Source organism: Peromyscus californicus, unplaced genomic scaffold (assembly GCF_007827085.1).
Source record: "Peromyscus californicus insignis strain IS unplaced genomic scaffold, ASM782708v3 Scaffold_3__1_contigs__length_106647218, whole genome shotgun sequence".
In the NCBI taxonomy this organism is placed as follows: domain Eukaryota; kingdom Metazoa; phylum Chordata; class Mammalia; order Rodentia; family Cricetidae; genus Peromyscus; species Peromyscus californicus.
Window position 1 is genome coordinate 60,557,748 of NW_026294551.1, and position 15,169 is coordinate 60,572,916.

The window sequence follows — 15,169 nt, forward strand, 5'->3', positions numbered from 1 at the left end:
CATTTAAGCATGTTCAAAATCGTGAGTTTTATGTCATAAATGTTTATGACATGAATGAAAGAAACCGTGAAAACAGAAACCAGAGTTTCACTCAATAAAACTCTTCCAGGGGACTGGTGATGTGGCTGGCTCAGCAGGAAAAGGGGCTTGATGCCCAGCCAGATGACCTGAGTTTGAACATCAAGACTCACGGTGGAAGGAGAGAATAGTCTGTTAACCTCCACATGGCACGCACAGGCCCATACGCATACATACATGCACTAAATACATTTGATAAAAATTTAAAAAAGTCTTATGAGTTATTATAAAAGTATAAATTGTGCCTTTAAATTTGTAGAACTATTTTTTTTAAAGATTTATTTATTTATTACGTATACAGTGTTCTGTTTGTATGTATCCCTGCAGGCCAGAAGAGGGAGCCAGATCTCATTACAGATGGTTGTGAGCCACCATATAGGTGCTGGGAATTGAACTCAGGACCTCTGGAAGAATAGTTAGTATTCTTAGCCTCTGAGCCATCTCTCCAGCCCCTGGTAGAACTATTATAAATTTTTTAAAATGTGTATGTGTGTGTGTGGGTTTCTTCAATGCCTGAGAGGCCAGAAGAGGGTGTCGGAGCTGGAGTTACATGGTTTTGAGCCACCAGACATGGGTCCAGAGTACAACTCAGGTCCTCTGGAAGAGAAGCAAGTGCTCTTAACCATTGAGTCATCTCTCCAGCCCCTAAAAGGAGACACTGAGTACACATCCACTCAGCTAAGATCAGGAAGCACCAAGCACACATCCACTCAGCTAAGATCAGCAAGCACTGCCATCTATAACATTATCACTAGCCAATCTGCCATACTTGTAAGTGCTGTGGCTTTCCCCCATTCCCAAAGGTTGGACTATATTTGTATTTTATTCACAGAAATACTAATTTTGTTCATTTCTCTGACCTGTAACTTACAGGTGGCCATTAACAAAGCCGAGCAGGCTGAAGGACCTTTTCTCATGATAACTGGCATATGTGTCTAGATGGAAGGAGAACAATGTCTGCTCACTGAAGTGAAGTTATAAAAAGTGTTTCCAACACCGACCTCTTCAAGGTTCCTGATGTTCTGTTGGGCACAGCCATTCGACACTTGTAGCAGAGTTATCAGAGTAGTGCTGCTGTCTCTTTTTCCTACACCTGAATCTTTACATGGCTCACAGGTAATGCTCGTCACTGTGGAACTTCCTTTGATCTCTGAAATGATCTCTTCTTCAACACCGCATTGGCATTTCTTTTATAGCTTTCTACAGTGTAATCAAATCATCCAGTTTTACACTTATAAATCTAGTTCAGGGGTTGGGGATCTGGCTCAGTTGGAGTGCTTAGCTAGCCAGCATGTCCTGGGGCTGGCCCCCCCTCCACTTCCCCACCTTCTTACTCCCCCTCCCTCCTTCCCCGGACCTGGGGAAGGATCAGAAGGATCAGAAGCTTAGGGCCATCTTCAACTATATTGTGGGTTTGAGGCCAGCCTGGCTTACATGAGACCTTGTATCAACACAAAAACAAACGGGCACACACCTACCACACAGACAGGTCGGTTTGAGGCCAGCCTGGGTTATATGAGACCTTGTATCAACACAAAAACAAACAGGTACTCACCTACCACACAGACACGAAACAAAACTACTTCCCCAAATCTAATTCAGCAGGGGATGCAGCTCAGTACAGAGACACTAGGCTCAGTCTCCAGTACTGTAAAAACGAAACAACAAAACACTCCAACTAAGTAAATAACCAGCAAGACAGCACTATTTCCTTTATAAACTTACGTTTATTCGTGTGTGTGTGTGTGTGTGTGTGTGTGTGTGTGTGTGTGTGTGCGTGTGTGTGTGCGTGTGTGTGTGTGTGTGTGTGCGCGCGTGTGTGTGTGTGTGTGTGTGCGTGTGTGTGCATGTGTGCATGCATGCATGCCACAGCATATAAGTAGACGTTAGAGGACAACTTTTGGGAGCTGGTCCTCTTCTTCCACCATTTGGATCTTGGGGCTCTAAACTCGGGCTGTCCGGCTTGGCGACTGGTGCCTTCGCCAGCTGAGTCATCTTACCAGCCCAGAAATTCTGAGATGGGTGTTCCTATGCTGCCCAGACTGCCCTAACTTCTGACCTCAAGTGACCCCTCGTGCTTCAGTTTTCCAAGCAGCTGGAACTATAGGTATGTATCACCAAGTCCAGCTAAGACTAACATTTTCCCTTCCTCCCTTCCTCCCTCTTCTTTGTCTGTTTGTCTTTCTGAGATAAGGTCTCATGTAGCCCAGGCTGTTGAACTAGCTATGCAGCCAAGGATGTCCTTGATCTCCTGGTCCTGCTTCTACTTCCCAACTGCTGGGATTACCAGCATGTACCTGGCTTCACAACAGCACTTTTACAAGCATGTATACACAGTGTAGCTTTAATATAGGGCTGTGGGGCCAGTGAGACAGCTTATTGGGTAAGGGCGGCTACTGTAGTCTGACGACTTGAGTTTGATCATAGGTTCTCCATAGGAGAGAACTGACTTTTGCAAGTTGTCCCCTGACCTCCACAAGTATTTTGGCACACACACACACACACACACACACACACCAAACACACCCACGCACACACAAATGAACACAAAACAAATGTTAAAAAAAATAGGGGTTGCATATAGGATTATCTGGCATATAATGTCTAAAGTAATTATAGTTATAAGGAAAAGGTAAGTAAACATATATATATATATATTTTTTTTTTGGTTTTTCGAGACAGGGTTTCTCTGTGTAGCTTTGCGCCTTTCCTGGAACTCACTTGGTAGTCCAGGCTGGCCTCGAACTCACAGAGATCCGCCTGGCTCTGCCTCCCGAGTGCTGGGATTAAAGGCGTGCGCCACCACCGCCCGGCAATATATTTTTAATGTATAAAGTTCTAGTAAGGAGCTGGAGAGATGGCTCAGTGGTTAAGAGCACTTACTACTCTTGTAGATTACCTGGGTCCAGTTTCCAGCACCCATATGGCACTTTATAACTGCCTATAACTCCAGTGCCAGGGGATTTGATGCCCTCTTCTGACCTCTGCAGGCAGCAGGCATGTATGTGGAACACTTACATACATGTAGGAAAACTTATTCATACACATAAAAAAGTCTTGAATTCTAATAAATAATCTAGTGGTCAACTCATCAGCACAAGTGTTTATGAAGGGGCATGTCTTTCTGTTAGTTATTGGGTAGATTTTGTACCCTGTAGAATATTCCTTTATACTGTGTGAATATATGTCATTGTGGTTGGTTTAATAAAGAAACTGATTGGCTTATAGCTAGGCAGGATAAGGTTAGGCAGGAGAACTAGACTAAGAAAATGCTGGGAAGAAGAAGGTGAGGAGTCTCAGGGTTGTGAGGAGACACAAAAAGAAGGAAGATAAACATGTCATGCCGAAAGAAGGTACTGCCACATGGCAGAGGATAGATAAGAAATATGGGTTAATTTAAGTTGTAAGAGCTAGTTAGTAACAAGCCTGAGCTATTGGCCGAGCATTTATAATTAATGATAAGTCTCTGTGTGGTTATTTGGGAACTGGCTGGCAGGACAGAGCAGTCCGCCTACAGTGCTCTTTGGTTGTTACAATCATATGGAAACCATATCAGCTTGTTGTAATAAAGATATTTCCTTTTGGGCCTGATACATCTTTCTGTAGACTATAGAGTGGAGGTAGTGAGCTACATCCAGTCATGGCAACAAAATAAGCAAAACAATAATGATTATTAGGTCTGAGGTAAAGTAACTTAACATTCCCTGCAGAAGGCAGGGAGTGTCAGGAGACTATCACTTGAGATTCTAGCTGCCATGTCTTCCTATTCCTAGCTGCGCATGGTCCTATGCCCAGGTGTCCCTCTTTAGCCCCCAGCACACAGGAGGCAGAAGGCTGAAAGCGGTCACCATTTCTGGGATAGGACTTTTTGGTGATGCATTTGCCTTTGAGTCGTCTATGCTTTTATAAGTAACTTCAGTGAACTCACTGGTTCATCACCTAGACTTGGAAAGAATCATTTCTTTGGTCTGTTGGTCTGGGGTCAATATTTATATCTCCCCAGGAGAAGTCAGGGAACATAGCTTAAACTCAAAAGAAAAAAAATCTATGTATATAGACATCAGTAAATATTGTTAAATATTACAAGTGGGGTGTAACGTACGGAGGAGGCCAGAGGTTGATGTTGAGTTTTTATCACTCTCCACCTTATCTTCTTTTTTGAACTGGGGTTTCTCACTGAACCCGGAGCTCCCTGTGGGTGAGTCTGGCCGGCCAAAGAGCTCTAGGGATCTAACTTCCTTGCTCCCAGCCATCACCCCAGTGCTGAGTATATAGATGTGTGCCCAGCTTCTATGTGGCTGCTGGGGATCTGAACTCAGGCTCTTGTGCTTACCCACAACTGGCCATCTCCCTAGCCTCTGGAATCACATTCTCAAGTTTTTCCAGCTCACATTAAAAAAAAAGTTGTTTAATTTTATTTTATGTGCATTGGTGTGAGGATGTCTGATCCCCTAGAACTGGAGTTACAGATAGTTGTGGGCTGCCATGTGGGTGCTGGGAATTGAACCTGGATCCTCTGCAAGAGCAGCAAATGCACTTACTTCGTAAGCCATCCTTCCATGCCCAATTTATTCCATTCTTCATTATAATACAATCAATACTTAAGATTTTTTTTTTTTAAAAGAAACTTCAAATGCACTGGGTTAGAAGAACAGGTTAAACTGTCACTTTCTCTCCCTCCCTCACTCCTTAAAGACAAGGTCTTGAGGGCTGGAGAGATGGCTCAGCGGTTAAGAGCACTGGCTACTCTTCCAGAGGACCTGGGTTCAATTCTCAGCACCCACACGGCAGCTCACAACTGTCTGTAACTCCAGTTCCAGGAGATCTGACACCTTCACACCAATGCTCATAAAATAAAAGTTAAATAAATTAAAAAAAAAAAAGACAAGATCTTACATAACCCAAGCTGGTCTTATCACTATGTATGAGGATAACCTTGAACTCCTGACCCCTCTGCCTCTACCTATGTAGTCCTTGGATTACAGGTATGTGCCATAACATTTCGGCTTAGACCGTCCCTCTTTGAGGCTGAATTCAAATGTTTCTCAAGAAGGAATACTGTGAAGACTTGTTCGTGACTAAAAAGGAATTATTTAAAATAACCCAGTAAGCTTTATTTTAGGAAATATGGTGAATCAGATGTCTGATGAAACTCTCTGAGCATATCTGACCACGTGAGATAAATGGCAAACACGTTTGGGAATATAAGACTGACGTAGCAGGAAAGTAAGGGCTATATCTGAAGGACGGAGGAAACAAAAAATAGCATGGATCCCGGGGGATTACATAACAGACCCAGGGCACTTAAACAGCATCCGCACAGCCTTGCTCTGAAGGCAGGTTTAGAGCTGCACAGCAAATGAGGGGACGTCTATCCAAAGGAAGGACCTTCAGAAGCCCACACCTTCAGTGGATGAGAAAACCAACCCAAAAGTCCACCCTAGACTGAGGTGCTCAGACTTGGTTTGAGTAGAAGGCAGAAGGAAAACATTACCCTCCACCCCACCCCACCCCCAGATTTCTTCAACTCCCACTCAACTTTCCTTGGTGTGAGTGAATCAACATCTCTAGCCCGCATGAATTCCTAGGAGCTTGATGCTTCCTATCAGCAGATGGCATCTACTTCTCTCCTTGGACCTAGACGGGACGTGTGGCTACTTCCACAAGGAAAATGTAACAGAAGTGATACTGCAGGATTTCTAAAGCTGGTCATGAAAGACAGCATGGCTATCTTTAGATCTCTCTCAGGACACCTGCCTGGGAACTCAGCCACTGGGGTGTAACGAAGCAGAAAGTCTTTTGTATACATCACATATGGATGTTCTAATTGAAATTGCTAGCTGAGTCCCTAGCACCCAGACATGCAAGAAGAAGAAAATCTTTTTTTTTTTTTTTTTGGTTTTTCGAGACAGGGTTTCCCTGTGTAGCTTTGTGCCTTTCCTGGCCTCGAACTCACAGAGATCCACCTGGCTCTGCCTCCCAAGTGCTGGGATTAAAGGTGTGTGCCACCACCACCTGGCAAGAAGAAAATCTTAAGGTGACTGCAATTCCCAGTTTGGAGGCTCTCAACTGAGGTTTTCATTATCATGGACTAGAGATACTGTGTTATGTCTGTACATGAGACACTTGGGGTTGGACCCTCAACTTACACTACTTCTCTGGCCTGGAAAAAAAAAATCAAGCTAAAATTTGGAGTGAGTAGAGGCAGGCAATGGCTTTAGATCAGCAGGGGCTGGGGAGATGGCTCAGTGGATAAGAGTGCTTGCTGCTCAAGCACAAGGACCCGGGTTTGAATTCCTACCACCCACATACGAAATTCACAGGGCCACTCTGCCTGCAATCCGAGTGCTGTGGAGGGGTGGAGGCAGCCTACCTCTAGGTTCAGTGAGAGAACTTGTCTCAAGAGTTATAAAACAGAATACTCGATGTCCTTCTCTGGCCTCTGCATGTGCATATCAGCACACACATGTGCACACACTACTTACACATACATCACCCACCCACACATACTAAGTAAATATTAGAAAAAGTGAACCAAGCAGGGAGGTGGTGACACATGCCTTTGATCCTAGCACAGAGGCAGGTGGATCTCTGTGAGTTTGAGGCCAGCCTGGTCTACAGAGCGAGTTCCAGGAAAGCCAGAGCTGTTACACAGAGAAACTCTGCTTCGAAAAACCAAAAGAAAAAAAGAAAAAGAAAAAAGTGAACTATTAATCTGTTACCACAAACATGGTTCTAAGACACATGTACACATACATATAAAAAAAATCATAAAAAGCACATGTAGAAACCCTGGATAAGTTGTAAGAACAAAGAACAGGCTCAGACATACAACCACTGAAATTGGGAGTTATTAGGAGGTCTATTTAATTGAGTAAAAGAATAAATGAAGGTATCAAGTATGAGAGCATAACAGAGATGATAACATTAACAACAGGAAACTCTAGGCAGGAGAAACAGATCGAAGGACAGAACTGCATAAACACCATCTCAATATGTATGTTTAAGACCTAAATGTAACACCATTAGCAGCCAGATACAGTGGTATGTGCCTACAGTCCCAGCCACTCAGGAGGCCAAGCAGAGCAATCACAAGTTTGAGGTTGGCCTGGATAACATTGCAATCCTAAATGACTGGGGTGTAGGTCAGTGGTAGAATCCATGCTTAGCATGCTCAACGCCCTGGGCTCCAGCCCAGCACAGAAACCAGAACCAAACAAGACTCTTAACAGATATGAAAGAAGGCCAACATAAATGAGACATCATAAAATGATAGTCAGAAAGACTCTATGTTGTAAATATGTCCTCTTCTGACACTAAGTCAGTGAAATTCCAGTGGGGGAAAACGCCAGGAAACTTTTTTTCTTGAATACGACCAACCTCATTCTAAAGTGTATTTATTTAGAAGAAGAAAAGGTTAAAACAAGCAAGCACACCCTGAACAGCAATCAGAGGTTTGATCATATTGGGTAACAGTGCTATAAAAGTTTCAGTCATTTGGCTAGTGAGATGGCTTAGCAGTAAGCCCCTGAGCCTAATGGCCTGCTGGAACCCTGGAGTCCATGTAAAAGTGGAAGGAGAGAATCCCTCCACAAGGCTGTCCTCTGACCTTCGCACACATGGCATGGTATTGCATACCCCCACCACAAACAAAAAATAATGTATTTTTAGAAGTTACAGTACTTGAAACAGAGACGTCAGGGCTGGAGAGATGACTCAGCCTGTTAAGAACACTTAATGCTCTTCCATAGGATCTGGGTTTAGTTCCCAACACTCACATGGAGGCTCACAATCATCTGTAACTCTAGTTCCAGGTGATCTAAATGCCCCTTCCGGACTCCATGGGAACCACACACAGTGGCACACAGGTATATACACAGACAAAACAAGTGTACAAATAAAACTTTTTTTTTTCAAAACAAAACAAAAAATGAGTGGGATCTCAGACTGACTCTAAGAAGAGAATGGAGAACATGTACACACACACACACACACACACACACACACACACACACACGTATAGAATTCCATATGCACAATCTACACAATCCGGAGGGAAATGTTGGCTTTCATGATTCCAGTCTTTTCTTTTTTTTTTAATAATTTAATTTTAATTCATGTGCACTGGTCTTTTTGCCTGCATGTATGTCTGTGTGAGGGTGTCAGACCCCCTGGAACTGAAGTTACAGATAGCTGTGACTTGTCCTCTGGGAGAGCAGTCAGTGCTCTTAACCACTGAGCCATCTCTTCGGCCCTCCAGTCCTTTCTATAAACCATTTCCATACAGCCATTAGAATGAATTGCCTAAAACAGACAGATTATCATTATTATTTATTTATTTTTTGAGACAGGGTCTTTCTATGTAGTCCTGGAAAGCTCTATGTAAACCAGGCTGGCCCTGAACTCAGAAATCCACTTACTCTGCTTCCCAAATGCTGACATTAAAGATGTAGTACCCACACCTTTTACTTTAAGTTCTTATTTTCTTTCTTCTTTGTTTCTTTTTCTCTTTCCTTTCTTTCTCTCTCTCTTTCTCTCTCTTTCTTTCTGTGTAGCCCTGGCTGTCCTAGAATTCACTTTGTAAAACAGGTTGGCCTGGAACTCAATTGCCAGTCTCTGCCTCCCAAGCGCTGGGATTAAAGGTGTGAGCCACCATGCCCAGCTTTAATTTTAGTTTTCATTATGTTTATATGTGTGCCATGGGGTGATATGTATATGTGAGTTCAGGTCCATGTAGAGGCTAGAGGAGGTGTTGAATCCTTTGGAGCTGGAGAAATAGGCCTTCATAAGCTGGGAATCAAACTCAGGTCCTCCACAAGAGTAACCCCTCTTAACTGCTGAGCCATCTCTCCAGCACCCCTTTTTAAAAATAAGGGCTTGGGGCCACACAGATAGCTCAGTGGGTAAAGGCACTTGCTGCCAAGCCTGATGGCCTGAGTTCAATGCCAGGCTCCTGTAGAGTGGAAGAAGGGAACCGACTCCTGTAGGTTGTCTTCTGATGACCATCTGTGAGCCATGGCGTGCAGGCTCCTCTCTCCGGCATAATTAATTATTTATAATATAAATAAATAATAGACTAAAAATAGTTTGATGAATGAATGTTTCTAGAAATCAGATTATTTTATCAACTCACATGGCACACAAAGCAACTGGGCAGCCTGGGTGTAATGGTTTAGAGCAGTGTGGAGGCACAGGGCCTTAGCTCCTTCATGTTAAAGTCTTGGTGATTGAATGCCTGTTTGTAAAACAGAAATAATAGTGTTGTCTTATAGGATGGCGGAGGACAGTTAACTGAGTCACCACCACCAAAATGAAACTCTTTCTTGCTTCTCCCTTCTCCTTGAACTGAGGATGTAGTTGGGATATTTGCACAGGTGCAAGATGTAATCAACTTATTTTGTATGGCCTAGAAGGATCAGCCCTGCTTCCTATATAGTCTTTTTTGAAAGCCCAGATCAAAAGGAATCCTATTTGGAGCCTAAGGAAACAGTCTGAAAAGAGAATTAATGTTCTTCTCGACTTCCTGTACACTGTGCTTCCTCTACTGCTACAGTTTTCACTATACTATATTAGACATCACTACTTTCTTGCTCTTTACTGCAACAGTGACCAATTTAAAATGGCAAGCTGGATTCAGAGGAAATAATTAAGGACATCAATAGAAGTACTAATTGCTAGCTGGTAGGTGGTGCAGGCCTTTAATCTCAGCACTCAGGAGGCAGAGGCAGGTGGATCTCTGTGAGTTTGAGATCAGCCTGGTCTACAGAGGGAGTTTCAGGGCAGCCAGGGCTACACAGAAAAACCCTGTCTCGAAAAACTACCACCAACAAGAAGTACTAAGTGCTAAGTGAATGCTTACATCTTTCTTTCTTTTTTTTCCATCTTTTTTCCTTCATTTTTCTTTATTAAGAAAATTTCTACTCACTCCACATACTATCCACAGATCCCCCCTCCTCCCACCCCCATCCCTCTCTCCCAAGCCACCCCGCATTCCTACATCCCCCAAATCGAGGTCTCCCATGGGGAGTCAGCAGAGCCCAGCACAGTGAGCCTAGGCAGGTCCAAGCCCCTTCCCACTGCACCAAGGCTGTGCTTACATCTTTTATTAGAAAGATTTTGGGAGACTGGATGTCTAGAATGTTTGAGACCTTGAGCTCAAACCTAAGAACTGAAAAAAAAAAAAAAAAAAAAAAAAGACAGATTGATTTGTGGTCCTCAATTTTTATGTCCTATTGAAAATAATAGAGAAAATATTAAATGTTAATATTAAAGGACATACTGCACCCATACCATCTTGCAAATACAGGTTTTGATGCAAATCTTGAAACAAATTTGTATATAATTTAATTCTAATAACTAGTATAAAACATAAATAAGACAGGGGGCAGGAGAGATGTCTAAGTGGTTTAGAGCACTCCATGCTCTTTCAGAGGACTGGAATTCAGTTCCCAGCACTCAGTAGTTCACAACTGACTATAACTTCAGTTCCAGGGAAACCGACACTCTCTTCTGGTCTTTGAGGGCACCAGGCATGCATGCGGTGCACATACATGTATATAGGCAAAACACCCATACACATAAAATAAATCTTAAAAAGTAATAGAGGGTATCAGGAGTTCTTTCTCATTTTTCCTTAATAAACCTGCATTAACTGTTTAAAAAACAACAACTCTCCTAAGTTTAGCCAATTTCATAAATCAGTCCTGATGAGAGTCATCTAGAATAAGGTCTAGCATAAATAAAAAGTGGTGCTAAGGGGAAAGGATGTGTAAAATGCGATCTCTGTGAAAAGTCTTATTTAAAAATGAAGAGATGAAAAAATATTAATAAAAATGAAGAACTGGAATGACACACAGCCACATGGGAAGAGAGGTCACAGACAATTTTGAAAATCAACTTTATTGGGGTATAATTTGATATATCATAGAGTTCACCCACTGTATGTATACAGTTTAAGTTTTAAGTTGTGCAGCCATCATCATATTTAGATGTCATTTTTTTGTATCATAATGCAAATTTTATTTTTGAAGAGTCCTCTTTTCTTTTTGGAGCTGAGGATAGAAGCTAAAACCCCCAACCCTTGAAGAGTCCTCTTAATGAAAACTGGGTGGAGATGAACTGTAACATTAAGTGGTTTCTATCTCTTCAACCGAAGTAACTCTTCCATTCTGACATACTCATTCGTCTTTGTAGCGCACAATGGATTTCAAAGCAGCAGGAACATCTTATGCTATTATTAGGAAAGAAACGTGGTGGGTTGGGCAGACACCAAACAGCTCAGATTGTTTGGGACACGATTATATTTGATCCTTCTGTAAATAGATGGTTCCTCAGGATAAAAGGTCAGGCACATCCATCGGCTCACATCTGTAATCCCAGTCCTGGGGAAGCTAGGCTGCAGTGAGACTGTCTTAAAAAAACCAAACAATAACAGTCGCAGTTCCCAAAGGAACATGGAGGTACTGAATGGAACCAACCATGGGCAACTACTTTTCTACTCCTCAATTTGGCTGGGGAAGGGTGGAATTCGCTCGGGGTTCCACAACTTATCTGTCCCCAGCCTGTGACGAGCACAGAGAAAGGACCTTCGGTGTTATTCACGTATTCATTAGGACAGAAAACCTTTCGGGAGGAAGTAACTGAGATCGGTTAGTTCCCTAACCCGACTCCTACCTGTGGAGAAGCAGAGCAAGAACACCCGCTGCTCCAGGCGGGCCAAGCCTAGCACCGTGGGCGCAAAGAACATGGCTTCGTCGTCCGGGTGCGCGATCACCAGAAGGGCCCGGCTTCCGGCTCCCGGCAGGCCCGCCTGCTCCGGAGACCTCATTCGTTCCGCCAAGTCCCGAACCCGGAGGAAGCCCCAGGTCAGGACAGCCACCGCCACACACACGAGACCCACCACTTCCATGCCGGGTAGGTGGCAGCGCGCCTGCGCAGTAAGGAAGGCTGGGGGTGGACTCGGGCTCCTGCGGGAAAACTGAACCCGCTGAAACTGCGTTCCGCGGTTGAGCGCTCCGTGGCCCGAGAACGGCGAGACTCGGGGTCTAACGTGGAAACTAACCCCCCCACACTGCGCCGTCTCATCTTTGATATAGCCATGGCAAAATCCTGTACCTGCTCCAGTGTAGGGGAGGGTTAAACCGAACTCTGTGCGACCCAGCATCTTTCTTACCGTTCAGTGTGCTTAAAAGGGAGCGTTTCAAAGTTACTTTGAGATCGTGTCTCGCTGTGTGTGCCCCTGGGCGCCCCTGAACTCGCTATGCAGACCATGCTGGTCCCGAATTGGCAATGCTTCTCGTTCCTCGGCCTCCTGAGCGGGGATTTCAGGCGTGTCACAGCACGCCGGCTAACACGGACGCCTTTGAAAATAAACTTTCGGTCGGGAGAGTTCCCTTTTCGCTTCAGCTCGTTCTCTAACCCACTCCTTAGGACCCAAGTCTTCGTATAAACAGCCCGTTATCCGGATAAAAGTTTTCCGAAGCGGGTCACACTTTTTTTTTTTTTTTTTTTTTTCCCTCAGATGGCGGCTTTGCGAGAGGCCAAGTAAGCGGCTATGAGGAAACGTCATTTCACTAGACGGGTGAGGCGGAGAGAGTGCGGTCGGGAGGCCCTCACATGCTCTTAAGAGGTGGCGATTAAGGAAGCTACGCGGCGGCGGCGGAGGCCTGACCCGCCATCCCGGTGAAGACTCGGTGTGACCTTAACGAGCCTCCCAGCCGCGTGGGCTCGGGGGTCTCTCTCGGGCGCACGAACCGCCGGGGGTCGCCGGGTCCTTTTCCCACGCCCGAGGCGGGGGGCGGGGGGGGAAGGCCCCAGGTGCGCGGGAGCGGCCGGCTCCGCGATGGCGCTCCGGGCCGGCTGCGCGATGGCGGCTGCCGCGGCGCGTCGGGCCCGAGGCGGTGCCGCGGGAGCGGGTCGGCGTGGGAGCCACGACAACTCGAAAGGCCCCGGCGCGGCACCCACGGCCCAGGAAGCGAGGCCGAGGTAAGAACGGCGCTCCGCCCGGGGAGGGAGTCGTCTCCGCAACCCTCCGGAAGGAGGAGGAGCCCGCGTCGGAGCCGCCTCAGCGCGGCCGCCGGGCCTGACGGGGGGGGGGGGGGAGGGGGAGGGAGAGGGGTTGAGGCAAGATGGCGGCTAAGGTGGCGAAGCTGCGGCGGCGGCGGCCGGAGTGAGCAGCGTCCAGCTCGCCGCGCCGAGCCAGGGCCGGGCGGAGGGCCGCGCGCCGGGGCCGCGCCCCGCTCGCCGGGCCGTGGGGGCGCGCCGGCTCCCACGCTCCGCCAGCTCCCGGTGAGTAGGCCCGGTGCCTGCAGCCCCGGCCTCGGGGCCCTGCTCGCCCCGGAGCATCGGAGGGCTCCTAGGGCGCCGGTGCCGGAGGCGGCTTCCCGGCCGGGCCGGGGGGGGGGGGCGTCGGGAACCGCACCGGGTTTGGGACGCGTCCGAGCCGCCCGTTTCCTTCGCTCTCGGGCCACCCAGGGGCGAGTCGGGCGCGGCGGGCAGTGGAGGCTAGGCGAGTGGAGGCTTCTGGAGTTCGGAGGAAGAATGGCCTTAGGCGGGCGGACGTCGGCCGGAGGTCTCTGCCCTGTGGGGAAGGGGCGTGCGGTGCCTGCCGGGCTGGCGGAGGCCGTGCGGGGATGGAGGGCTCCGGGTGGGGCCGGCGCAGGTGACCCGCCTGGGCCCACTCCCGGGGAGAGTTAGTGGCTGTCTGGCGAGTGTGGAAGGGGTTAAGGAGGGTGACAGCGATGGACAAGTGTGTGAAGAGCAAACTAGTTCACCTTTCTAACTGGCCCACTTGAGGTATAATGGCGAAGGGTTGGTTGGTAGTGGTGCGGATGCCGAGCAGCACCCTCTGCCTCCTGCCGTTTGTTATTGGTGTTTTCTTGTGCCAAGTGGGAGAGTGCACCCCTTTTTTTTGAGGCGGGTGGGGGGGAGGACAACGACGACCGGGATTTGAGAAACGAATTGAGAAGGCAACCTTAACGGAAAGGACACTATGTTCTTAGAATTAGTGTAGATCAGGAATAGTCATGTATGAAAAGGAGTGGATGGGGATAAAGGATATTTACGGCAAGTCTTTGCCAGGTTGTATACCACAGTGCCTGTTCAACAGAGTTAACATTGGAGAGTAGCGTTATGGGCAATTTTAATCTTTGGGACTAGTATATTCACCTGCATCAGATTTGCTACCCTAATTGTATCCTGTTACATTTGAAATTTACATTCCTTGTGTGCACCCTGGCGAGAGAATGCTGGGAGACTGAAAGTGGCTGTGTGCAAAGAGCAGACAGGCCTGGGATTTAAAAATGCCGACACATAGTCATTCATTTGTTCAAGGGGATCTTGATGAATAGTTGCTGATGATTCTGATTCACGTGGAATATCTGGTGGATAAACGGAGAGCTGATGTTTTAAATTAATTAATTTAGTTTGCTTTGAGACCATTTAAGTCTGTAGGGCTTACTGGCCTGGAGCTCCCCGTGTAACTGGTGCAGGAATTGCATGCTTGCACCACCATACCTGGCGTACTGTTTAATTTGTAATATTTTGGGGAAATTTTTTTTTTTTGGTTTTGGTTTTGGTTTTTTCGAGACAGGGTTTCTCTGTGTAGTTTTGGCGCCGGTTCTGGATCTCGCTCTGTAGACCAGGCTGACCTCGAACTCACTGAGATCCACCTGGCTCTGCCTCCCGGGTGCTGGAATTAAAGGCGTGCGGGAAATGTTTTAATATATCCTCTCATAAATTTATTGGATGAGCCAGTTCTTATTTGCCTGGGCTCGGTCTCTGACTTATTTAGATAGGGGTAAGAATTACAGAAGAAATAAAGCTAATTCACTAGAGAGAAATCTTATTTTCTTATTCTATTAGAGTCCAGTGGCAGTTTAGTTTAATATTTATAGCTTCCAGTTGCTTTGTCTCACGTGCACCTGTTAATGAAAATCAAAGTGTGTATGTCTGTGTGTGTTTGTTTATGCATATCTAGAAAGTGATTCCTAGCCATACCAAAACACTTTATCTTTTAGAAAAGACTTGCCATATGTTGTAATACTCCTCTTGAGAAGCTGTAATGCTAAGAATCATGATTCTCCCTGCCATT

At 46.2% G+C, this 15,169-nt stretch overlaps 2 protein-coding genes across 31 annotated transcripts in view; one reads left to right on the plus strand and one right to left on the minus strand.

Moving 5' to 3' along the window:
- Window positions 1-12,859, minus strand: part of Pigl (phosphatidylinositol glycan anchor biosynthesis class L) — a 69,804-nt gene extending 56,945 nt beyond the window's left edge. For 6 of the 11 annotated variants that reach the window (XR_008222299.1, XM_052757134.1, XM_052757135.1 and 3 more), the window contains exon 1: window positions 11,752-12,854. Coding sequence is in view for 7 of the 11 variants with exons in the window: in XM_052757134.1 (XP_052613094.1) it covers window positions 11,752-12,241 (490 nt within the window). In the remaining 4 variants the exon portion in view is untranslated. Of the gene's footprint in view, window positions 1-1,618; window positions 1,727-10,956; window positions 11,489-11,751 lie in introns of those variants that run through there. The other 5 variants (XR_008222302.1, XR_008222300.1, XR_008222301.1 and 2 more) reach the window with 3 other exon arrangements.
- Window positions 12,860-12,962: 103 nt separating this feature from the next.
- Window positions 12,963-15,169, plus strand: part of Ncor1 (nuclear receptor corepressor 1) — a 155,133-nt gene continuing 152,926 nt past the window's right edge. For 16 of the 20 annotated variants that reach the window (XR_008222298.1, XM_052757108.1, XM_052757112.1 and 13 more), the window contains exon 1: window positions 13,256-13,365. The gene's annotated coding sequence lies outside the window, so the exon portion shown is untranslated. Of the gene's footprint in view, window positions 13,063-13,255; window positions 13,366-15,169 lie in introns of those variants that run through there. The other 4 variants (XM_052757122.1, XM_052757129.1, XM_052757123.1 and 1 more) reach the window with 2 other exon arrangements.